The 26,130-nt window shown below is 45.0% G+C and overlaps 1 protein-coding gene across 5 annotated transcripts in view; it reads left to right on the top strand.

Annotated features, from left to right (window-relative positions):
* The first annotated feature begins 15,447 nt into the window (after positions 1-15,447).
* The window catches only part of ZNF800 (zinc finger protein 800), a 33,422-nt gene continuing 22,739 nt past the window's right edge, over positions 15,448-26,130 (top strand). For 2 of the 5 annotated variants that reach the window (XM_073328260.1, XM_073328256.1), the window contains exons 1-3: positions 15,448-15,837; positions 17,171-17,281; positions 19,942-20,037. In XM_073328260.1, coding sequence (XP_073184361.1) covers positions 17,221-17,281; positions 19,942-20,037 — 157 coding nt within the window. In that variant the 5' untranslated portion in view covers positions 15,448-15,837; positions 17,171-17,220. The remainder of the gene's footprint in view (positions 15,838-17,170; positions 17,282-19,941; positions 20,038-26,130) is intronic. The other 3 variants (XM_073328257.1, XM_073328259.1, XM_073328258.1) reach the window with 3 other exon arrangements.

The raw sequence follows: 26,130 nt of genomic DNA, 5'->3' as shown, positions 1-26,130 counted from the left end.
CTGCAGTCTAGTTGGGACAAAGGAATAGCTTTTTATGATGTTACTGCATGAGTTTATGTGCTTGAGTAACAATAAATTGTGCTCTGAGGCAAGGGCCAAAAATGGGCTTGAGTTTGGCACTGGTTCTTTCTTGGGCTGGTGAGAGAGCCCAACACCTTACATCTGGGGGAGAATATGGTCAGTCGCCACAGCCTGAATATACGACTGGATCCAGAAGCGCTGTTCAAATGGCTGAGGGAACATCAGCAGCAGCAGCTGCAAACAACAGCTACAATTACAGCAACAGCCGTTCCAGCAGAAACAAGAAAACTATCAGCAGTTTCTGCTGCAACTATTGGATCAGGATGGCTGAGACTCACAAATTGATGTGGTGCCTTAGGGTATGTCTACCTTGCAATGTAAGTCCAGGGTTAGCGGGACTTGAGTCAGCTGACCCATGTTAAACAACCCTGGGTTTGAGCGTCTATACTGATTCTTAACCCTATCCTAAGACTTTTCTAAGCAAGGCTTGAATCTGGGGTTCTGGCATCCACACTGCAGCATGCGGACCTGAGTCAATCCAACCATATCCCAGAGTCCCTAGTGCCCTCCTGCAATGTGGCCGCTGTAGCCCTTTGACCATGAAGCACAGTGGGAAAACTTTGCTGCCCACCCTGCATGTTACAGGAAATTTGAACAGCCTGCTAAGCAATCATTTTGGTCTGTGTGCTCCCAGCAACCAGAGCCAGCAACATGGAGGAGGTGCGTTCTGAAGAACTTCCCTTCCTTGCGTTTTCACTCCTGTGTCAGGAAATGGGCAGAGCTTCTCTGAGGTGCTGGTGGACATTTTGGCAGTGTTTTCTGACCCACCAAAGGTACCTGATGGATTTCATGATGGAACAGACGGAGAAGGCAGAAAAGGAAGAGTACCCTAGCATGGGAGACTCACATTGGTGATGCTGCTCAGTACAGTCAGCATAGCTGTTGATGTCCCCTATGTAGACCAGCGTTTCTGGCACAGGGCCACAAACACAGACGTGTGGGACCACATCATCACACACACCTGGGATGACCAGCAGTGAGTCCAGAACTTTTGCATGAAGCAAGCCACGTTTCTGGAGCTTTGTAAGCTGCTTACCCCACCATCTAACATAAAGATACATGCAGGAGGTCACCCTTGCCGCTCCAGAAGCGCATTGCTATAACTGCCTGGAAGCTGGCTACCTGAGACTACTACAGGTCCACTGCCAATCAGTTTGGTGTTTGGAATTCAACAGTGGGTAAAGTGGTGGCAGAGGATTCTGAGGCAACCAGGCATGTGATTTTCCCCAAGGTGGTGGGCATTAAAGATATTCCTGAAATAACTGCTGGCTTTGAGAGAATGTGATTTCCTAACTGCTCTGGAGCCATTGATGGGACCTATGTGACCATACTATGCGCTCCTCGAGGAGCGCATGAGTACATAAACCGTAAACGGTACTACTTCATTGTTATGTGGGTCCTTGTGGACCACAGAGGCTGATTTATGTATGTCAGTGTGAGCTGCATTGGAAAAGTTCCTGATGCAAGAGTTTTTCCACCGCTTGGGAGTCTACATTCATGGACAGGCTGGGACATTATTCCCATCAAATGACATTGTCATAAATGGAGTTACTGTTCCCACCATTATTCTGGGGGACCCTGCGTACTCCCTTTTGCCTTGGCTTATAAAACTGTGTCCTGATTTCAGAGGCCCTGTCAAAAGAAGGTTGGATGCCAGTGTCATCAATGCTGTTTACATTACTGTGGCTTGCTGTGCTCTTTGCAATCTTTGTGAAACCAGAGTTGAGCCATTTCCCCCTGAAGGGCCTCTGAATCGGTACCCTCTGTCAGAAAGTGAACCTACCTCAGTTGGAGCTGGCTGCACCCATGCAACAGAAGTCAGGGATGTTTTGTGTTCTCACACTATGGACTTGCCTGGCCCAATGCAAGAGTAGGACTAGTACCTGTAAGAATGTGCTTATAGGGGAAAAGGAAGTAATGGATTTGGGGGGAGGGTCTGATGCTTGGGATGGGTGTTGGCTTGATAGCCATGCAACATACTTATGAATGACATAGTGAATAATGAATTGCAGGGGGAGGGGGAAGGAGGGGTGAATCACAGTATGGGTTCATATAAGGAAGTTATTGCAGTGTGAATTGCTGTACCTAACAGCTTAGAGAAATAGTGTTTGCCCAGGAATGTATAATTGCTCCTGATCATGTTTTTAACTTTATTATCTCAAGTCATGATTGTATGATGTGATGCACTGATAGCATCAAACTTTCTTGATGACATAAAAGGCTTTATTTGTAAACATGTGTTAAAACAGTACAACAGTCACCCATTGCTAGGCAGGCCTGCTGCCATTACAACACCTCAAAACAACAACAGAAGAACATTTCCAAAACAAACAAAAAAAAAACAAAAAAGAAAGAAAGAAAAGTGCAAGAACCAGTGCAAACATGACACAACCCCCCTACCACTGCTTGTCCTCCGCCCCCACATTCTCCTTTCCCCATTTTCCATGCACTTGGCGCCGGGGTAGGGGGATAAAGGTATCCACATGAGAAGGTTTCAAGAAGAAAGGCTGCATGGGGTTTAGTTGCCCTGCCCAGCCCAGCCCCTCATGGGGCTTCAATGCTGCCACGAACAATGACACTGAATTATCCAAGCTACTTCTGGACTGAGGGTATGGTGCAGAGGCATCAGGCCATGGTGTGGGAGAGGCAGCAGGAGCTGGTGCTTTACCAGCCATGATGAAGATGAGTCACTCAAACAGTTCTCCTTGTTGCGCTCTGTCACCTCCTTAGCTGCCATTCCTGTTCCAGGAACTGCATTGCAAGTGCCTGCTCCCTCTCTGAAACCCTGTCCTCCAGTTGCGCAGCAAGACTCACCCTTTTCTCAAGACCCTCAGCATGCCAGTGCTTCAGTCTTAAGTCCCTCTGCTTCTGGTAATGGACCTGCATGTCAGCCCTCTCAAGAACTTAGACAAAAACTTCATCATGGAAACCCTTCCACTTGGGACAATCTGTGAAGGTACGTTGGGCCAGGGCTCAAGTTCTGGATGTACACCAGCCAGTGGAAGCCGAGGGTCCTGAAATAGGATAATAAACAGAGGGTTCTTGTCTCAAACAGCTCAGTGGAGGAGCACAGAATTAGTTCTTGTGGAATCTCAAGGACATAAAATGTTACATTTCAAAATTGAACCAAAATATATGGGGAAAGGGATGCTTCAATCCACAGAGGGATTCTCTCTGAACACGGCTTGGTTAATTGCAGTTACAAAAATGCAGAGATAATGGTAAGTTTAAAATTTGTAAGATTTTTCTGTTTTATAAACATTGCATAGGTATTTGTGTTGTTGGGGTGTGTGGTGAGTGGCCTTGCAACAAAAGGCTTTTTCTATCATTTCAGGCCTTTCACATTGTGGAGGACATAAATATTCTTGTGGTGTCTGATTGACAAAGGGAGATGTTATTCCAAGCTGCTGGTTTGGACCCCTGAAACGTATACACCTGAAGTATTCAAACTTAGTGACTGAAGAAGCACATCTGTGAATGGAGTCGGCTGATCAGCTAGTGAGGTGGCCCTAGAAAATACGCTCTTCCCTGAAATGTGACTACCTATCTGGAATTCCTGATTCAGGAAAAGTTTTCAGCTATCAGCAACCAGGATTGGGTCAGAATCCATGAGGGAACTAACAAGATGCTGCATTAGCTTCCACATGGCTTAGCCTGTTATGGCTGCATGCAAACACGCAGAACTCCACAGCCTTCCTCCTCCCTGATGATGGCACATTTCTGGAGAAAAATCAACACCCCAGTTGTACTTGGGAGAAATGATTTTGTTACCTGCCTACTACATGGACTACCTCTACCAGAAAAGGACTGGATTTGGAAATGGAACACAGTTTCCAAAACACACACTGAGTTCACTGTTTCCAGGCAGCTCCATAGACAGTTGAGCAGTTACAGAATGGCATATGTACAGGCATGGCAATGTAAGATTATTATTTTTAAACAGGAATGGCCCTAGCAAAAGTTTGGGCCTTTCAAGTAAAAATACTCTTTAAAGCTATTCTTTATTGTTTGGTTTCAGAGGAACAGCCGTGTTAGTCTGTATTCGCAAAAAGAAAAGGAGTACTTGTGGCACCTTAGAGACTAACCAATTTATTTGAGCATGAGCTTTCGTGAGCTACAGCTCACTTCATCAGATGTTTACCGTGGAAACTGCAGCAGACTTTATATACACACAGAAATCATGAAACAATACCTCCTCCCACCCCACTGTCCTGCTGGTAATAGCTTATCTAAAGTGATCAACAGGTGGGCCATTTCCAGCACAAATCCAGGTTTTCTCACCCTCCACCCCCCCACACAAATTCACTCTCCTGCTGGTGCTAGCCCATCCAAAGTGACAACTCTTTACATAATCAAGTCGGGCTATTTCCTGCATAGATCAAGGTTTTCTCACATCCCCCCCACCCCCATACACACACAAACTCACTCTCCTGCTGGTAATAGCTGATCTAAACTGACCATTCTCCAGGTTTAAATCCAAGTTAAACCAGAACATCTGGGGGGGGGGGGGTAGGAAAAAACAAGAGGAAACAGGCTACCTTGCATAATGACTTAGCCACTCCCAGTCTCTATTTAAGCCTAAATTAATAGTATCCAATTTGCAAATGAATTCCAATTCAGCAGTTTCTCGCTGGAGTCTGGATTTGAAGTTTTTTTGTTTTAAGATAGCGACCTTCATGTCTGTGATTGCGTGACCAGAGAGATTGAAGTGTTCTCCGACTGGTTTATGAATGTTATAATTCTTGACATCTGATTTGTGTCCATTTATTCTTTTACGTAGAGACTGTCCAGTTTGACCAATGTACATGGCAGAGGGGCATTGCTGGCACATGATGGCATAGATCACATTGGTGGATGTGCAGGTGAACGAGCCTCTGATAGTGTGGCTGATGTTATTAGGCCCTGTGATGGTGTCCCCTGAATAGATATGTGGGCACAATTGGCAACGGGCTTTGTTGCAAGGATAAGTTCCTGGGTTAGTGGTTCTGTTGTGTGGTATGTGGTTGTTGGTGAGTATTTGCTTCAGGTTGCGGGGCTGTCTGTAGGCAAGGACTGGCCTGTCTCCCAAGACTTGTGAGAGTGTTGGGTCATCCTTTAGGATAGGTTGTAGATCCTTAATAATGCGTTGGAGGGGTTTTAGTTGGGGGCTGAAGGTGACGGCTAGTGGCGTTCTGTTATTTTCTTTGTTAGGCCTGTCCTGTAGTAGGTAACTTCTGGGAACTCTTCTGGCTCTATCAATCTGTTTCTTTACTTCTGCAGGTGGGTATTGTAGTTGTAAGAAAGCTTGACAGAGATCTTGTAGGTGTTTGTCTCTGTCTGAGGGGTTGGAGCAAATGCGGTTGTATCGCAGAGCTTGGCTGTAGACGATGGATCGTGTGGTGTGGTCAGGGTGAAAGCTGGAGGCATGCAGGTAGGAATAGCGGTCAGTAGGTTTACGGTATAGGGTGGTGTTTATGTGGCCATTGTTTATTAGCACTGTAGTGTCCAGGAAGTGGATCTCTTGTGTGGACTGGACCAGGCTGAGGTTGGTGGTGGGATGGAAATTGTTGAAATCATGGTGGAATTCCTCAAGGGCTTCTTTTCCATGGGTCCAGATGATGAAGATGTCATCAATATAGCGCAAGTAGAGTAGGGGCTTTAGGGGACGAGAGCTGAGGAAGCGTTGTTCTAAATCAGCCATAAAAATGTTGGCATACTGTGGGGCCATGCGGGTACCCATAGCAGTGCCGCTGATCTGAAGGTATACATTGTCCCCAAATGTGAAATAGTTATGGGTAAGGACAAAGTCACAAAGTTCAGCCACCAGGTTAGCCGTGACATTATCGGGGATAGTGTTCTTGTATTGTTTGTATTTCCTGATCGCCATTTTGAACTCCATGTGGTGTGGAGGGGAGGGGAGAAGAGGAGATGCCAAGGCCCTGGGATACAATCTACCATGAGAGGATATACACTGGTAGCGGGGCTTCTTATAACTGTTGCATTGGTTCTTAGAGTGGAAAACCCTGCTGTCATAAATATAAAGGGAAGGGTAAACCCCTTTGAAATCCTTCCTGGCCAAGGGAAAGCTCCTCTCACCTGTAAAGGGTTAAGAAGCTAAAGGTAACCTCGCTGGCACCTGACCAAAATGACCAATGAGGAGACAAGATACTTTCAAAAGCTGGGAGGAGGGAGAGAAACAAAGCGTCTGTGTGTCTGTCTATATTCTGTCTTTGTCGGGGATAGACCAGGAATAGAGTCTTAGAACTTTTAGTAAGTAATCTAGCTAGGTATGTGTTAGATTATGATTTCTTTAAATGGCTGAGAAAAGAATTGTGCTGAATAGAATAACTATTTCTGTCTGTGTATCTTTTTTGTAACTTAAGGTTTTGCCTAGAGGGGTTCTCTATGTTTTTGAATCTAATTACCCTGTAAGATATCTACCATCCTGATTTTACAGGGGGGATTTCTTTATTTCTATTTACTTCTATTTTTATTAAAAAAAAGTCTTCTTGTAAGAAACTGAATGCTTTTTCATTGTTCTCAGATCCAAGGGTTTGGGTCTGTGGTCACCTATGCAAATTGGTGAGGCTTTTTATCCAACATTTCCCAGGAAAGTGGGGGTGCAAGTGTTGGGAGGATTGTTCATTGTTCTTAAGATCCAAGGGTCTGGGTCTGTAGTCACCTAGGCAGATTGGTGAGGCTTTTTACCAAACCTTGTCCAGGAAGTGGGGTGCAAGGTTTTGGGAAGTATTTTGGGGGGAAAGACACGTCCAAACAGCTCTTCCCCAGTAACCAGTATTAGTTTGGTGGTGGTAGCGGCCAGTCCAAGGACAATGGGTGGAATATTTTGTACCTTGGGGAAGTTTTGACCTAAGCTGGTAAAGATAAGCTTAGGAGGTTTTTCATGCAGGTCCCCACATCTGTACCCTAGAGTTCAGAGTGGGGGAGGAACCTTGACACCTGCCATTACTGTCGTAATAAACTTTATATTGAAGTCAGAAAATTACCAGGCTCGGGGGCAGCTTCTGTCTCCTCTAGTTTTCTACAGGCTCGGCAGCGTGGCAGAGGACATCAAAGAGCTCTTCTGAGTATGGGATCCAGAATTTGCTGTTGATCCTGTCCCACAGCTTGCTTGGTACTGGTTTAAGAAACAGAGTCACTTTCTGCTCCTCAATTGAAGTCTGCTGCTGGCTCCCATCAGTTCCCATGATAGATTCAGGGGTCACCTTGGCACTATCTTGGCTGACCAGGTCATCATGCACCCTGGCTGGCTCGCTCTGTGCTGGGTGCAGTGCCCAGCACCTGGTCAAACTCCTCATAGGAAGGGCATGAGATTGGTGAATTGCCTGAGGTGTGGTTTTGGTCCCTGGACTCCTGGTCCTCACTCTTGAGCTGCTTAATCCACTCCATGCACTGGTCCCCAGTCTGGAAAATTTGTAAAGCTGCCAGCTTTTTAGCAGTTAGTATGGATGGTCATTGCTGGTATTTTTTGCTAAAGTTCAGTTTTACTGACCTCACACCAGAAATTTACCAAAATCTGGCTGTGCTCCTGTGACTATGAAGCAGCGAACTTTGCAAAAGGCTTGTTCTGTTCAATCTCCATTGCAAACACAGAACGATCTCTGATGGTATGCTTGCAGCTCAGTGATCAGAAGACAATGGAATGGTTAATGCTGAGTGACTCATTGAGCTGCTGCTGTACACCAAGAGAGTTGACTTCCATTTTCAATTGAGTTGATCAGAGAGGACTAAGGAAGTTAGTCCATAGGATTGTGGGATACTTCTGCTGCACTTCCAGGATACGAGTCAAACGGGATTGTGTCTATACTGCAAAGCAGTAGGGCTCGAATCCTATGTCCTGGCTTGACTCAAGCTCGGACCCTCCATCCCCAGAGGGTCCTGGGACCCTGGGTCTGAGCCCTGGGTTAGTGTGATTTGTGTATAGATGGAAGAGGGGTTAGGCTTGAGCCAAAGTTTGATCCTGGGTTTATATTGCAGTGTAGACATACTCTTAGTTACCTCTGGATGAAGGAGGATTTCTCACTAAGATGGGGACAGAGGCCTTTCTAGAGACCTTGGAACAGGTGACAACTGTTCACCAATTGCCCCAAGAAATATGGACTATCAAGATAGCAGCATGCTTGACAGCAGTGTCCCCGGCTGCCTATTGTGCTTTGGGACCTTTGCAAAGGACTAGGGTGTGCTGAAAAAGCAGATATCTGGAGCTATTTGGGGCTCATTGGGGAAGGAAAACCAGTTTAGATGGGAACAGTTTTCCCTAGATTCTTGGCCTCAAGCAGTGGCGATGGTTATGGGATTTCTGCCCTTGATGGCAAAGGAGGATGTACAGTGCTCTGAGGAAATAGCAGAGGTGATGGCACTGGACTGTTTTGTCAGATCCTACCAGGAGGGTCCAAAAAGTGGATCTGCCACCACCAGGTAACACACCTGAAGGAGGCATTACGACTCATACAGAACGTCGTGGTGGCAGAACTGGACTATGGGATGATTGAGAGACCTTTGAAACAGGTCCTCCTTTTGAGAGTGAGGCCAGCAGTGGCCAGGAGATACACAGGCTTCCACTGAGAAGGTCCCAGTGGGTCATGAGGCCAGGTTATAACCCCCAGGAAGGTAAAGACCAGGGTGTTAATTCCCCTGGGTGCAATCTGGTCTGTTGAACCCATAAGTGCTGGAACTAGGGATGCTGGGGGTGTTGCTGCACCCCCTGGCTTGAAGAGGTTTCCATCATATTCAAGGTTTACAGCTTGGTTCAGTTGCTCTCAGAACCCCCACTGTACAAGTTGTTCCAGCACCTCTGGTTGAACCACTGTGTCCCTTTAATTCTCCAGCCCAGCATGTCTTTTACAATGCTTTGCCAGTGAATAGCAAACCCCTCCAGGCTCTGTTCACTCACAGCCACCAGCAAGCACAGTCACACCCAGCTTAGTTACATGAATGTTCTCCCAGACACTCATGAACTACACAAAGGACAACACCCACAAATTCCCCAACCTCAGCATTGCACCCCAGAAATGTGCGCCTTACACTGCTCAGGACCCCCTGCTCCAAACAGTGTAAGCTCATTAAAAGTTTGTCATTCCATCAAAGAGTAATGAATATGCAACAGCCTTTGTTAACCTGAGTAGAGAGCCCCCAAACACATTAGTTTACATAAAAGATTGAAACAAGTTCATTAGCTAGAGAAAGATAGATTAAGTGATTATAAGGGATATAGGCATAAAAGTCAGAATTGGTTACTAAAGAAATAAAAGACAAAACTGCAATCTAATTCCTAAACTTTACCATGCTAAACAAGATTAGAAAGCAAAATGGTGTCTCTTACCCAAAAACTTTCAGCAGACCATACTAACTGAAAAGCTAAAAAAGGTAAAGTTTTAGAGACATTGATAAAATGGTAAATACCGTTTTTTGGCGTACAAGATGCTTTCTTATTTAAGATGCACCCCTTAAAATTTTTTTAAATTAAAAAAAAAGACTTGTTATATTTTGTTGCTTCATGCTACTATGAGCCTTCTTCGCCAGGACAATTATGGATTTTAACTGCAGTATTTGCAGTCTATCCACATCCTGGCTTTCTAGCCACTTAAGACCAATTTCTAACCCTACAACCACATCAGCAGCTTTGGGCGGTGGCTCCGAGGGTTCTTCGTCACTATCCTCAGGGTTAGACACATTTTCTGAGGCACCAGGTGGTTGAGGGGCAACATTATGAATTACATCTATATCTGTAAGTTGTTCATAAGTTGGACACATAGCATCCACCTCCATCCACTCTTGAACATCAGCTATCCCACTCTGAGCCATAAGTTCCCTGTAGACTCATTCTGCCTCCATGGCCTCTTCTTCTGTAAAACCTTCAAAGTTGTTCTCATCTTCGTCTTCCTCATCTTGGTTGTCATTGCTTTCAGTGACAAAAGCACTTTTGAGACCACGATGCCAACATTTCTCCATCATTGACGGAGTGATTCCTAGCCAGGCTGTCTCGCCTAAGTTAAATACATCCAGCAAATTCAATTTCTTGATTACATCTGTTATGCTACTGTTGTCCTCAATTTTCTTTACTAAGGCTTTAGGATAGTTCATTTTAAATGTGGCTATAATGCCTTGATCGAGGGGCTGTATTTTGGATGTCGTGTTCTTAACGAAGGTAGCTCACCTTTATCTTCCCGTCTTTGCTGGTTAAGGTCTCAGCTGGGGGGGTGGACGGGACAGTTGTCAAGTAGGAGCATTGCCTTTGGCTTCAGGTTTTGTCTGCGTAGGTGGCTCCGGACAGCTGGTACAAAATATTTATTAAACCATTCCTCGAAAATATCCAATTTCATCGAGGCATTTTTTGAATGGTGATAAATTAATGAAAGCCAATCTATGTTCTTATGGTGGAAAGCCCTAGGTGACCTGGATTTGCCTATGCACAGAGGTTTAAGTTTATATAAACTGGTTTTATTTACGCAGAAAAGTATTCTCACTCTCTCTTTTATCACCTTAAAACCTTTGGCCTTTTGTTCTTTGGTCCTTGAAGCAAGCGTTCTATCCAGCAGCATACGGTAACATAAGTCGGTTTCATCAGCGTTATAGATTTGTTCTGGAGCATGGCCACCCTCGATGGTGATCTCTTGTAACTTTAGCGGGTATTCGTCACAAGCTTTTATATCTGCGTAGCGAGTCTCTCCTGAAATTGTGACTTGCTGAATGCTATGACGTTTTAAAAAATGATTAAGCCATCCGCTGCTAGCTTTAAATTCATTACCTTGATGTGCAGAAGTGTCCTCGCCCGAGCGTTTAAAATCGAGATCCTTCTTCAATTTCTCCGCTTGTTTCCTTGTTTCACTGGAAATTGGCATGCCATCAGAGTGTTCTTGGGTAAACCACGTAAATACTGCTCTATCTAGTTGGTTATCCTGAGCAGTTTTTAGGAGCTTCCTTTCCAGGCCTTCACTTTCATCCAGTTCAACTAGCATTTTTCCTCTTCTTTGATCCACCCTCTTAATGTTGATTCCCCCACTCCTACTTCTTTTGAGACCTTCGCTTGGCTCATTCCTGATTTCAGTCTGTCCAAAGCTTCCAATTTTTCTTTGACTATCCATGCCTTTTGTTTCCATGGCTGTGAACTACTTGCCATGACACCAATGGTATTTTAATATTAATGTGAACAATTTTTTAAAATTGTTTAGAAAATGTCAGCACAGAGTTACAATATTTCCAAAATACAACCAGTGAGACAACTTAAGCTTAGTCTATACTGCACACAATTTAGAAACGAGATTAAAATAGGTGGGAGAGATGAGAATGCCAAATGGGACCATGGGCAGGCAACATATGTTTACCCCTGCCTTCTCATTGTTGCACATTCGTTCCACCACTTTGATACATGCACATTTGGACAGACAATGTACTGTATCTATGTAATTTGATACAAGCCACATTTTAAGAGCCGAGGCGCTGACCATGGATGGTTTTGTAACAACTTTAAACTGGCAAGGCGGCAGCAGGTTAGTCAACAAAGTTAGACTGAACTTCCTTTTTGATAAATTAGTCATGGTTATATATACCAAAGGCGATTTTTATTATAACAGCCATTGAAAATTAGCTACCACCTCACACATGGTTTTGTTGTCTGCAAAACAAATTTAAACTTTCAATGGTTTTAAACTATCAGTGGATTTAGACCGTTAACATTATAACTTTAATTAAGACTTGCAGACAAGACTGTTTTTTATGCAATGAAGATCAGAGCAAAAGTTTAAAAATGCTGTAAATGCACTCAGCTTTGTGTTTCGACTTTCGATCCAAGGCAGACTTGTAAAAACATACATACTGAATGTGTACATGGTAATCATTGTGACAAAATACCTTGTTCGCCTCAGTAGGCTCAGTCCTATTTAGCCTTGGAGACTCAGGTTTGGGGTAAGGCAAATCCTTATAGGTGGCACAGGGTCCTGCTACTCCTCTCCTCAGTCAGTCCCTTGTGTTTGTTTTCCTTCCCTTCTGGGGAGCGAGTGCAGCCTCCCTACTAGGAAGGTCTGAGGTCTTGCTGCAAACAGCCTACTAGCAACTTCCCTACTCCTCTCACTCCCTGACTCTTCCCCTCCTACCACCCAGGGGAGGGTTTAAAAAGGTCCCAAGTAGTTGGAGTCAGCTGAACCTAATTGGTTCCCTAGCAACCCCTTTTCTAGCTGAACCTTATTGCCCTGTGGATAGGGAGGGGCCTTTTAATCCCCTGGGACTAATTACTACCCCCCTTTTGTAGCTGTTTGTCCTGGGTTTACCACATTATTAAATGTATAAACTGGGATTAAACAGAATAAAAGTACTGTATGTTGTAGACGAGACAGAAAACCAATTTTGCTTTACTGCGTTATATCTGAATTCGTGTTATATTGGATCGCGTTATATCCGGACAGAGGTGTACCACACTATCATTGTTTTTTTACCCGCAACTGAAACACCCCTAGGGTCCCAAACTTTGACTAGTCGCCTGGGTTGAAAAAAGGAACAGTACATTGACTCCCAGTTTGTGCAAATGCTTTTGGGGAGTTCAAACAGCTCCTGTGCAGTGAATGATGCTGTGAAGTCCAGATTTATGAGGAGTTCATCCTGCAGACAGATGTCTCTGAGCAGGATCTTGGAGCCATTCTCTAGCAGGGGCAAGAGAATGGAGAGCAGAACGTCCTACATCAATTCTACAATGTTGCACAGAAAATTCCTGCCCTCAGAGAGAAACTGTTTGGTAACAGAGGAGGAGATCTTAGCAATAAATTAGGCAGTCAAGGCCATTAGATTTTATCTGCGTGGGGCACCTTTTGCACTGGTTACTACCCCAGGTCCCTCTGACATGGCTGCTTACACAATCAAAACACAAATTTACACTCAATCCCCCAGCGTCAGAGTAGGTGATAGATTACATGACCCATTGGTTTTATGAAAAGCATAAAATTGGGCTTCTATTATATTGACTCCCTAACCGAGAGATCCTAGGCACAATAATCCAGTCAAGATTCTAGAGTCTATGCCTTCATACCATATTCCATAAGATATTTCCCATTTTTTGCAACTTGATTAAAATACAGATATTTATGATGGAAAATAAAGAACTTCAACCACTTTTGAGACACTAATGCCTTTACCAGCAGCTTAGAAAATCTGTTTGAAGCTATGACGAAGGAACATGCTCATTAATCTGACATTAGAAAAGCACAATATTTACTGTAGATTCATCTATAAAAAATCTTGCATACAACTGTTAAGCAGAATTTATTTGGAAATGAGGTTTAAAATTAGTGCTAAATAATTTAGAGAGGAGACAAATAATAGGGGATCTGACAAATTTATAATAAATGATATAGGAAAGGCCCTATTTGTATTTTCTCAAAATAAGAGAACAATGTAAACCGCAAGGAAATGTGAGATCTGAATGCACAACAACCAGTGGAGATTGGGAGCCTTAGTAGTGGGAATCTTGGGAATGTGGGGTACAAGAAACTGGATGGACAAAGGAAAATGGGAGCAGGGACCTGGAATCTGAAGAGCAGGGACCTAAAGTCTTATGGAGAGGGAACTGTTGGGGACTGAGGGCTTGGTGAGGGGGGCCAGAAGCTGGGCCGGGAGCTAGAGAGCAGTAGTTTCAGTATAGGAGTTAGTGAGGTGTGAGGGCTTGGAGCTTTGGGGAATGGGAGCCTAGAGATGTGAAGAGGAGAGAGAAGCCCTAGGTGGGATGCACAGGGAGCATATACAAATCAAGGCACCTGGTCACTTTTGTAAATCCTAATAAAATTTCTTTAAATAATAATTTGGTGAAAAACTAATGTCTACATTTTTAAAAGTAGAATTTAGTTGTATAAAATATATTGGCCAGAGATAGATACAAGAGCTGTTTACTATCCCATCTGATTTGAAGAATGGCACTACTAAACGGCATATAATTTTATTATTGTGCTGGCATTGAATATGACTCCAGAACTTGGTTTATGACCTTGAGCCCTACCATGAACTTCTACCCAGGAAGTGACTGAGCCACTAACCAAGCCAATTGTCTGAGAGATGGTTTCCTTTTTTAATATTGTCCCTTTTTAACCAATATTTGTCTCTTTTCTAGTGGTGTGGAGAGCAGGTTGGTTATTGTACACATTTCCTCATCAAAGCCAGAAATGGCAGCAAAGGGTGCACACAAAGAGAACTTTCTGTTGATTTGCTCATTTAATTTCCTTTTGGCAGAAACAGAGGGAATTTGATTTTCTCATTTACTGTGAGGTGAAAATAATAACCTGTAAATTGCACTAAGGAGGTTGAGAATGGTACACCTACAGAAAAACACACCAACACCTACAGTTAAACAACAAACTGAAGAGATATGACTGGATATGAATCACAAACCGGCAAAATTATTTGTTACAATCCATCAGATTGGTCCTCCCACTATTTATTTTAATACAACTGGCAGCAACGTCCAGCCCCATAAGGGTAGTCTACAATTTTCTCATCGTTGAGAGCAGTAGTATTGTCCTGCCAATGGTGCATTTACCACTGCCATTTTACCTTGCTCAGAGCAGCCCTAGATGACACAAGGGTAGAAATACCAGCTGTCAGGCTACACTCACTCTTCCACCATTTCTTGTACAGGTGGAGCTGCCCCTGGTGTTTGCACAAGCATGGGAGAATTTCAGCAAATTGTAGATAAGGCAAGGCTCAGAACTAGAGAGAGACTTTGGATAGGGTTGAAGAAGAGCTCTTCTTGTCGCTCTCACCAACAGAAGCTGGTCCAATAAAATATATGACCTCATCCACCTTATCTCTGCCTTTAAGACATGCAGCCCACAGTGAGGCAAGTGGCAATGGGGGGAGAAGTGTTGAGGCAGCTGCTACCTCCGTTTTTGCCGAGGAGACATTCACAACTCCTCTTAGTCCGAAGTGTTGCTGCTGTACGTAGTGTAGTGTATTATAGTGCAATGACGGACTGTGCCACAGAGTAATTGTACAGTCTATTGCAGCTGTGCAGGAGGCCGGGGTACAGGGGTGCGGGGTGTCACAAGCGTGCACACTAGAGTGCGTGCACAGAGTGCAAGAGGCAGCGTGCCCTGTATCGACTGTGCACTTTATGCTGCCACCAAGCATCCTGCAGCGGTGCGTCGGCGGCTTTATTCCCACTGGGCACTGCGCAGCCAGCGGGCTGCTCGGCAATGCTGCGACAGGCTGCAGCGGTGCCCAGCAGCGCGGGGGCAGGAGACAAGCAGCTCGTGACTCGCCCACGTGGGTGGCCGCCCCGCCGCGCGCCCGGCTTCCTCCTGCCAGCGACGGCGCGCCCCGCCCGCGCGCCGGACAGGCACCTGTGCGCGTGGGCGGGGCGAGGGGAAGCCGGGTGCGGCGCCTGCGCAGTGCGCCGCCCCGAGTCGCCGCGGCCGCAGTCACTTCCTGCCCCTGTGCCCATCCGGCTCCGGGGTCAGTGGTCGCCGCTTCTGCTGCGCCGGCGGGACACGGGACGGTGAAGTTGAGTTCGGAGGCGCGGGGGGGGAAAGAGTCCGCCCGGCGGAGGAGGCTGGTGCGGCGGCTCCCTGCGCGGGCGCAGCGTCCCGCCCCGCCCCGCTCCGCTCCCTGCCTCCGGCCGCCGCGCTGCTTTGGCGCCCGCTGTCACCTGCCGGCTCCGCGCGGGACCCGCTTGGCTCAGCCCCGGCCGCCGCCCGCTCCCCGCGGGGCTCGTGGGTGAGCCGCGCCGCCCGGGACGGGAGCTGGCGGCTGCCCCGCACTCCGTCCCCGGGAGCCTCCGTAAGTGCAGCCCGGGCGGCCGGGAGCCCTGGGCCCCGCGGGGCTGCGGCAGCTGCCGCCGCCGCCCAGGAAGAGGGGGACGGCGCAAGCTGCCCCGTGTGCGGGGCGGGCTCTCCCAGCTCAGGCGCCCGGCGGTCCCGCTCTCCCCGCGGGCTGCGCGCTGCTCCGGTTCGGGGGGAAAGAGCAGGGCCGGGTCCCCCCGGGGGCAGCGGGGAGGGGGTCAGGGCCGGGTTCCTGGGGGGAGCGCGGGGCATGTGTCAGGGCCAGGTTCGTGGAAGGGGTGGTGGACAGGGCTGGGTTCATAGGGTGGGGGGGCTGGACAAGGTTGGGTTGGGGGGTGGTGGGGCAGGGCTGGGTTCCTGGGGGGGCAGGGCAAGGTTGGGTTTGTGTGGGGGGCAGGGCTGAGTTCCTGGGGGGTGGGTGGGGTGGGGGGGCGTCAGGGCACGGTGGTGTGGGGGGGGGCTGGGCTGGGTTCCTGGGGGGAGAGGGTAGGGGGCAGGGCAGGGTTCCTGTTGGGGGTGCCGTGGGGTTGGGAGGGCAGGGCAGGGTTCCTGTTGTTGTTGGGGCAGAGGGGTGGGGCAGGTTTCTGGAGGTATTTTAGGGCAGGGTTTTCCTGTCCCTAGTCTGGAGGCGAAAAAAGTTCGGGGGGGGGGCATTCATGAAGTAACATACAGTATATGGGGCCTCAGTCACACTTCGGTACCTGGCACAGAGCAGCTATGGAGCTGAACATTTGACAGCTGTGTGGGTCAATATTGTTAATAGGAGTTATAGTTGGGTTTTCACAACTTTATGGATGCTTGTTGTTATTGGGGGATGAGTCGTGTGAATCTCATCAACCAGTAGGGTCTAGGTGGGTTTTAACAATTGTGGGTGCTATGGTAGTACAAACAAGAATAACTGAAAGATAGGTTAAGTCCCTACAGTTAGGCAAAGTGGTGTTGACAAACATAAGGGATCCCAAAACCATGGATCTTTGTGCAGCCTTATGTTTTACACATGCCTAACATTGGTTCTTGTAGGAGCCAGGGATCCAAAATGTTGGTTATGTTGTCATTTTATTTAGGGACATGACTGGAGTTTAGGAGGAACAAGGGTTTCCTTGATTCTATAACTCTTAAAGCGTTTGCCCTTCATTGAAATGCACTGAAGTAAACAGATTTTTTAGATTTGAAAATAGTTGATAAATAATATAGACTTTCCATCTTAAAAAAGGCACAGTTGACCTCTGAGCAAGTTCAGTGCTGTTTTAGTCTTAAGGATGTGGGGGTATGATGTTAGTGTTGTTTAAGTCTTATGGTCTGGGAGGTGACAGAGAATTTGCTTATTTTAGCAGAAACAAGCTGCTGGATGTAGAAGGAAAGTAGGTCGTGCACACAGAAAATGCCTCTAAGGGATAAGTGTTGTCAGACTGACCATCATCACCATGGGTGCTGTGAACCAGGTATAGTGCTTTGTAATACTTTGTTTTTTTAATTGATTCTGACCTCTAAGAGGCTTTCAGAAACTGGCTGTACAGAAATATGCTGTAATAATGAAGCCATTACTTCGGCAAATATGAAGTTTCCTAATTTCAGTTTTAAAATGTTTTTTAAATATCCTAAAACTGTCACAGTAAATTACTTCAGGAAGATCAATTTCTTAGTTCTTACAGGGTGCATAATAACCCCCAAGCTCACTTGGGCATTGTGTGCACTGAACTGAGGGGAAGGCGAGATACCAAGAGCAGTCACCTTGTATCTGCATTTTTAAAAATTGTAGTGTTCTGATTTTTTTCTAGTCTGTATGTTCTTTTGCATTCTGTTATGCCCAAATATAAGAGGATGGATTTACTTTATATCATATCTGTTAAATATTGACAAAGTCATAGTATTTGTTTTTGAGACCTCCCCCCCCAGCCCCAAACTACCACTTGCTTGTTTTGAAATTAGGTTTGTATAATAACATGGAAAATGTCATATATAAAGGTGGAAGTGTGCACTGTGGAGTCCAACTATCTTTTTGTTAAGAGACTTCTCATTATTGTTTTACTTAATGTTTATAGTTGTAAGTTTCAAACAGAAATGTTTCCTCACCAATTTCTTCTTCTTTTTGTCTATTGCTTTGTTGTGGTAATGCTGTTTATGAGGAGGTTTCCTCTTCTTTTTTAATCTCTTCCCCCCCCATCCTCCTTTTTTAAAGTATGAATGGCATGAATGTTTGGGACTAATAGGAGGAAAGTGTTGTCTACCAACTCTGAAAGTGTATCTGTAGCTTGGCTAAAGGTAGTTTTGAGAAATAAATTGAATAGTCTCAACAATAAACCTTTCTATCTAAATAGAAAGTTTTGAGTTGTTGTAATTTTAAAAAAAATAGATTGAATATACAATTGTTGCCTTACAACCATGCATTTTGTCCAGTTCACACATGAAACTCCCCTTGATGTCACGTGGAAGTAGCACATGTATATCGGAGGCAGTATTTAGTCCAAAGTGTACTTTTTTTTGTTTTCGAAGAATGGCAAGTAGGTTAGTAGGATACAATATGTCATTGTGCTAGATATCACCAAGCAATTAGATGATTTATAATGGTTGTTACATATGTTTGTGTTTTAACAGTGTTTATGGTATGGGCATAGTTGGATAGAATAAAAAGTACACCATTCTATAGGCTGTCTTTTCCTAAAGTAATCATTGCATTTTGAATTTGTTTATATTTGCTCATATTCTAGGGCAGTATTGCCCTTTGTCTTTGAAACTTGTCTAAATTATTTTTGTTAATGTTCAAAAATGGTTTTATCTTATGCATTGACCCCTTTAATACAAATATATGTGGTTTAATTGTGATGTAGACATCTTGGGAGCCTCCTATCTCGCAGATCCTAGAGCCCAGGTGCCAGTTTAAGCCCAGACATCTACATTTCAGTTAAGCAGCCTGAGCCATGCAAGCCCAAGTCAGCTGGCATAGGTCCAGCTGCAGGTGTCTAATTGCAGTGTAGAAATACCTAAGGAGATCTGAGCCCTGACTTTGCAGACACTTACAGAAGTAACTTTGCATTTGAGTAGCCTCATTGAGTTAAATGGGGCTATTCCTGTGTGTAAAATGATTCATCTGTGTAAGTGTTTGCAGGGTAAGGGTTATGGTGTCCGTATCAATATGGATATTTTCTATACACCAGTATATCCCACTTAAAATAGGACTCTCTTGACCACTGGGGATGTCTTAGCTTTTTAGTTACATGTCACTAGAGTTTATAAATATATTTTAATATTGTTTACAAAGAATAGGAGGTGAATCTAAATCAGATTTAGAAAAAGTGTCATTTTAGGTGAGATCATTTCTGAAGTTTGCTTGATTAAAAATGCTTGAATATAAAATGAATAAGAATTGAAATATATAATTTGCAGTAAACATTAACTAGATATGTTCATACTTATTTAGTACATTTGTTCTAAATAATAGTTCTTTTGAGGGCACAGTCAACCCTTGAATATAAATCTGTACCTTGGATTAAAGTCACTGGGATCTGCCCATATGCATGCAGATGTTGAATTTGGCATTTTCATTTTTTTCCTCACATACTTATTTTGTTTTTGCTTGCACCAAAAAATGAGACTAGGATTTTGAGATGGCACAAGGTGTCTTGAGTAATGCCAATCTAACAGGCAATTCTATGAACTGAATAGTCTAAGCTGGCAGAGACCACTGAGTTATCTACAGTTCTCTTTTTTTTTTTTTTTTTGTGTACGTACATCCTCATATCCATGTTTATGAAACATCATACACAGGACTATATGAATATACATTTAAAAAAAACTAATCAAAATCACAACATATTGCCTGAAATAAATAGCTTTGATAGAAAATCTGTCACTCTTCAAATTAATTTCAACAGCAAGGAGGTCAGAGTGCAAAATTCCAAATGCCATCCCTAAGCCCTTTTTATTATTACAAGGAATAGGGCTAGTCACCTTTATTAGCGCTCAACTTCAATGAAAAAGGGAACAAAAGTTTTCCTGATGACTTTGTCCTGTTTTTCAACCAGCCTCAAATATTAAAATATATCTACATATATATACGTGTCTGTGTGTGTCCTCTCTAACTGTCATCCTTGATGTCTTGCAGTGTATTTGTTAGAACCTGGTGATCCTCCTTTGTTACAGCAACCTCTGCAGATGTCAAAATCTGGTATTCAACAAATTATTGAGTGTTTTCGATCAGGTATGAGTATTTGGGTTTTTTTAAATTATTTCCTTCTAACTGTGTGATAATACAAGTGTGTCAGTAAGGTTACTGATTCCATAAAACCAATTTTCTACACGTAATTGCAAAATGTTTGGCTGAGTTTTAAGCTCTGTTCTTGTGAGATCATCAGTTCCTTTAGGAAGTATTTTTATACAAGGTGATGAAAAGATAGTCCCAATTACATTATGCTATATTCTTAAAACCACTTCATTTTTAAAGTTGCTAAGTTCAGACAGTTTCAAGGAATTTTGCTTTTGTGGCACAGTTGTCATTATCTCAGTTACAATTTCTGCTAAGGGTCCATGCCTGTGTGTCACCTTTTCTTGATGTTTTTTCCTCAAACTTTAAAAAGAGAATTAAAAAAAATTTAGTGTCTGTCTTGCACTGTTATATAGATAGTAGTATAACAGCACTGCTATTACAATACTAGGATTTTTTTGTCTTCTCCAGTTCTGTCAAGGGTTGGCTGTGTATTCTGGTTCGGTAGCATCACCTAATGGTGTTATTCCGGAGCGTAGCATCTAGCAGCAAAATTCCAAGGGTCAGTTTCCCTGGCAGTTACAGTTTCAGGCAGTGTCGCCCACTGATGAGAGTTCAAAGGCTGCTTTGCCTAATGCAGTGATTCTCAACCTGCGGCTCGCAGGCAGCTTGTGGCCCAGTTAGCGCATACCTATGACCCAGCTGTGTGCTAAAAAAAATTCAAAGTTTGCTGCTCCCCGGTCCTGGCAAGGGCAGGGCTGGCTGAGGAGGAGATGGTGCCATGGAGCCCTGCTGTAGTGCTCCCTGCCAGCAGGGAAGACAAAGCAGCCCTCTGTGGTAGGGGAGGAGCTCCCATGCTGTAGGGACACACTGTAGGGTTGCCAGGGTAGGGGGAGGCCCTGGGTCGTCAACTCTCACCACCCAGGTGTAGTTTGGAGGGGCATTGCTCCCTCTCCTCCCACCCCGATTTCTGCAAGCGCCGAGCAGGGCTTGCTCTGCTCAGCCTGTGTAGGGTGGGTGGGGGGGGAAGGTTCTGTCCTTCCCATGCTGCGCCAACTCGCTCAGCACCTCTCCCTGGCTGAGCTGGCAACTCCGAGACACTACCTCCTGGTTCCTAGTGCTTGTTGTCATCCTCTTCTATGTGTGCTGGGTCTTGTTTCTGTATAATGGTTAGTGCCCATGTGGGGGCAGGATGAGGCAGTGGGGAAGGAAGAGGGCTGGGATAGGGCAAAGAGAAGGGGATAGGGGAATGGTGCAGGATGGAGCGGGGCAGGGGACAGTGTGAAGAGGAAAGAGGATGTGGTGGGGAGAGGGAGAGGGATGGGAGAGGGAGAAGAGAAGGGAATGACTGAGAGGGCCATTGCTGGGGTGAGAACTGCCTCCTCGCTTCTGGGCGTCCATGCCAGAGGTGTCTGGAGAAATCGGAACGGGAGTGGGGGAACACGTCCCCTCATTAGCCACAGCTGTGTCACCTTTGGGGGGGAGGGGAGCATGCTCCAGGCTGCACCCTGACCTGCCTGTACCAGATAGTGCCCGCCTGCCGGTCCCCTGCTGGTCATGTCCTGACCTGGAGCTCACAGTCAGAGCAGGAGGCTGCCCTGTAAGTCCCATCTCGGGGGGAGAGCTGGTGCAGGGTGGAAATGTGTCCCATGGGTAGCTTCCCAGCCAGGGTCCCCCATGGCTTGGTGGGTGGGATCAGCCCTGCCCTTGACAGTCTGGGAGCAGGCATCGAGAGACATGTGCCTGACTGGCCAGCCACAGCTGACAGGGTAATATATATATTGTGTGGATGTGGCCCACTTAACAGAGAGAGAGCTGCATATGCGGTCCACGATGGAAAATAGTTTGAGAATCGCTGGCCTAGTGGCTATTGTTCAGGGTAGTGTTACCCACTGATGAGTGGGTAGGGAAACTGGGCCCATCCTACTCCTTTGGGATCTGACCTTTGAAACAGTGGTCCTTACACAGGGCTCAGGGCCTGAGATCTCCAAGTGTACTCTCTGGATCACTTCCTTCACTTGTTTCAGTTCCACCGACGCCATCACAGGTTGGACATGAGGTCGCTCCTGTGTTCTCTGATCTGTCTCCAGAGTCTCTTCTGTTGGCCCTAATGAGTCGCCACCCTCTGCTCCTGCGGACAGCTAGCTTCCAGCGGCTTGGTGATGAGGCTCTGTCCTGGTGTTGTAGAGCCTCGGTGGCTTTCCAGCAGGAGGCTGCTGCACCTCAGTGCTCTCCTCCTTAGTCAGCCCAGACTGAGCTGAGTTGCTCCCTTTTAAATGCTCCCTCCACTGGGATCATGCCCAACAGAGGGAAGGGGGTGTAGCGTCTTAGGCCTAGATCAGCTCTTTAACCCTTTCCCTCCAGTGCGAGGTTGGTATACCCCATCACAAGTGCCAGTACATGACAATGAATATATGTATCTGACAGTAAAAACTGAGTTTTGGTTGAGCATGCTCAGTATAGGTAATGTTAGAAAGCTTTGACCCAGTACAAGGGCAGACCCATTTGAAATGTACTAAAGTACATTTTTATTTCCATAGTTCACAGCATAAAAACAGAGATTCAGTAGCAGTGTTAAAGTTTTGGGAGATTTCTTTAATGCTAAAATCTAAATTTATTTAGAGATTTTCCTTTTAGATCTGTGGCAACATAGCTATGTGTGTGATTGAAAGGCTTGTGAATCATCTCTCTTACTATATAACTTCCAAGCAATATGGCTGTGCTAGCTCCTGCAGATCTTTGTGATCATCGTTGGCTATCCGCGGTATGAGGATGAGGATGTTGTCGTCTGCTGGGGGGGAAAAGTCGTTGATGAGACTTCTATATTCTCCCTTCATTTGCATTTAAGAAACATATAATACAGTGACCAGAGGGAAAATGGGATGTGAGATACGTCATCTGTGACCTTTTATAAGAAGATGGAACATTTGGATGGAATTGCCTAAGGCCTCAAATTTGTGTGTCTTTCTCCCACCTGAAGCAGATTATCTGGAGTCTCCTTGGGTAGCAGAGTGACCTAATTTCAAGTAATTTGTACCCAGGCCATTCCAGAATATCTTTACTGGCATGTCATATAAATTCATGGCTTACTTCGCTCTCTTTTCTCATTTGCATCAAGACAGTTGGTCAGAAAGAAAAACAACTTTTGACTAGGGTTTTACTAGTTACCACTTTTGAACAAATGACATTTCATTATGGAAGAAACCTTTGATCCTTTCAAAAAGAAAAGGAGTACTTGTGGCACCTTTGAGACTAACAGATTTATTTGAGCATAACCTTTTGTGAGCTACAGCTCACTTCATCAGAAATTGGGCAAGAGAGCAGGATGTTTTTACCCTCTAAGCAATTCCAATAGTTTTTCATAATCTAATATTACATTTAAAAAATACATATGGCTTTGTCCTCATTGTTTTAAGGGTATGCATGCTGAATGCTATTATACCAGGAGAACAAATTGCTGAAGTTTTGAATGATAAAATTGCATATGTGATACACAAACATTGTGATTCTTACGACTACTGCAGTGCTTCTTGTCAGTGGGGTAGCTGCACTAGCTGAAGTCCTGCCAATCTTCTATAAGCTTCATGATGAGTTAGTTTCGTAGTCTCAGAATGTTACTGGGACTTGATAAGCTGACAATTGCGTACTATCCAAAAATAAATATAAAAGATGGAGATGCTTCAGTGGAATTGAGAGGCTTCCTCCTCCTGAAAAGCCTAGTGGTCATTGCATCCATCCCCATTTCCCATAAAGCTGGATGAGATCTTTTCTCTTCCCCTGCAGTGTGCCCACAACAGCAAGGAAGTTGTCTCTGTTCTGTTACAGTTAAACTCACAAGAATCTGGTTATTTTCACTCTTATATAGTACATATTTGGGCAGTAGTATCAGTGAAATTGACTATTTCCTTGTAAATTTCATTCCACAGCTGCTAGTGTGGTAGAAGCATGCTACCTTCACTGAGCAGAAAATCTTTTGTCAGGTGCCATTAACAAATTGGAAAACCCCCCCGCTCCCCACGCTAATTAGTGCACTTAGTGGAATTTTGTATGTAGGAAATCTTCAAATATGTTTAGGTATGTTTCCTCAATGGTTCTACTTTGTGCAAAAATTCAGCTGTTTCTGGATGAGATCCAGGTAAACAGCTTGCCCTCAGAAAGGATTCTTTGCACATTTCTCTCTAGTTCGAAGTTGCTATGAACTCTCTCTGAGTTGGTATTGTTTTTTAAACAAGTCTCACCAATCTTCCATACCTTTTCCCCAAAATGCTTACGTGATGGCAGAAAAAAATCATTGCTATTACAAATATATAATGGGTATATCAAAAATATTTAAGTATTTGAAGAAATTTGATTCAAGGGATTCTAACTTAAAACTTTATTTGAAGGGAACCCATCTGTGAAGTGTTACGGTGGGCCATGGTTAATTTTTTTGGCGTTCTAGGTCAGCTTGAAGAATATCTTGATGATACAGATGTGACGATAACACCTGTCTGACTACATCAATATTTTTGACTTGGGATTCTGAAATTAACTATAGCATATATTTTTCTGAGATATTGCATTGTATGATGAATGATCCTGGAGTATGGCGCCTTACTATACCAACAGTTTAAGTAAATTCATATTTTTTTCCACTGGATGTTTTATGTGAACTGTTTACTTGTGGATAAAGTGCAGATATCTTAGGTACTCGAATGGCCCCTGTTACCATAGACTCTGAGCATCTCACACTTTTTAATATATTTATCCTCCCAACACCCCTGTGAGGTAGGGAAATATTATGGGGAACTGTGTCACAGAGAAATTAAGTGACTTGCCCAACATCACACAGGAATTCTGATGGAGCAGAGAATTGAACCCAGGTCTTCCATGCCCCAGGCTAGTGCTGTCACACAGTGATTCTCAAATTCAGCAACCTGAGGACCCCCATTTTAATTTTAATTTTTTTGGGGACCCCCAAGCTCCCTGTTCAGACCCAAGCCCTGCCCCCATGCCACCCCTTCCCCCCCCCAAGGGCCCACCCCACCTGTTCCCTCCCCCCTCACTCCATCCCCCATACTTCACTCACTCTCCCCCACCCTCATTCACTTTCACCAGGCTGGGACAGGAGGTTGGGGTGCAGGAGGGGGTGCGGGCTCTGGGAGAGAGTTTGGATGCAGGAGGGGCTGTGGGCTGGGGCAGTGGGTTGGGGTGTGGGAGGGAGTTTGGGGTGTAGCGCTTACCTTGGGTGGCTCCTGAAAGTGACTGGCACATCTCTCTGGTAGTAGTTCCTAGGCGGGAGGGGCCAGGTGCGCTTCCCCTGCCTGCCTACACCACCCCTGAAGCTCCCATTGACCACAGTTCCCAGCCAATGGGAGCTGCGGAGTCAGTGCTCGGGCGCTGGCAGTTCATGGAGACCCCTCTGTCCCCACCCCAAGGGGCCTCAGGGACGTGCTGGCCGTTTCCATGAGTGGCGCGGAGCCAGGGCAGGCAGGGAGCCTGCCTTAGTCCCGCTGTACCTCTGGAGGGAGAGGAGTTTGATGAGTGGGGCCTGCGGACCATCTGGAGTACCTTCAGGGACCTCCAGGGTCTGCGGACCCCAGTTTGTGAAATGCTGCTCTAACCTATGGGCCAGTCTTCCCCGACGCCAAAGACCAAAAAAAGTCTCCAGATAGTCCCTAACTAATATACTCATCTTTAATTAAGAGTCTCTATATGGTTTATTTGAGTTTTTTTAAATTGTATTCTTTTAAAGTACCTGAGTAAATTGCCACAGTAGATTAATCTTTATAGTTTCTTTGATTTTTATAAAGTTGTTTATATTTTATAAAAATATGTAAAATCACGTGCACTTTCTTGAAAGATTTTCATTTTTCAGCTGTCTCTTTACAAGAAAACTCACATTATAATTAATAGGGATTGTCTTAAACTCTCTAAAAGCTAATATACTGGGAAATAATGCTTCCATTTTTAACTCAGCCTCTTGTGCCTAGTTACTGGTGGTGGTGCTCAGAAGGCTGCAGCACAGCACCATTACCCAGTTCCTTCAAATAGTATTGCTACCTGCCTGATAAATGTTACAGAGGTGGACAGGGACAAAACATTTGAAGG

The sequence above is a fragment of the Lepidochelys kempii genome, chromosome 1 (genome assembly GCF_965140265.1).
Source record: "Lepidochelys kempii isolate rLepKem1 chromosome 1, rLepKem1.hap2, whole genome shotgun sequence".
NCBI classification, from domain to species: Eukaryota; Metazoa; Chordata; order Testudines; family Cheloniidae; genus Lepidochelys; species Lepidochelys kempii.
The sequence above is the reverse complement of the archived record's forward strand: the minus strand, read 5'-3'. Positions and strand labels throughout refer to the sequence as shown.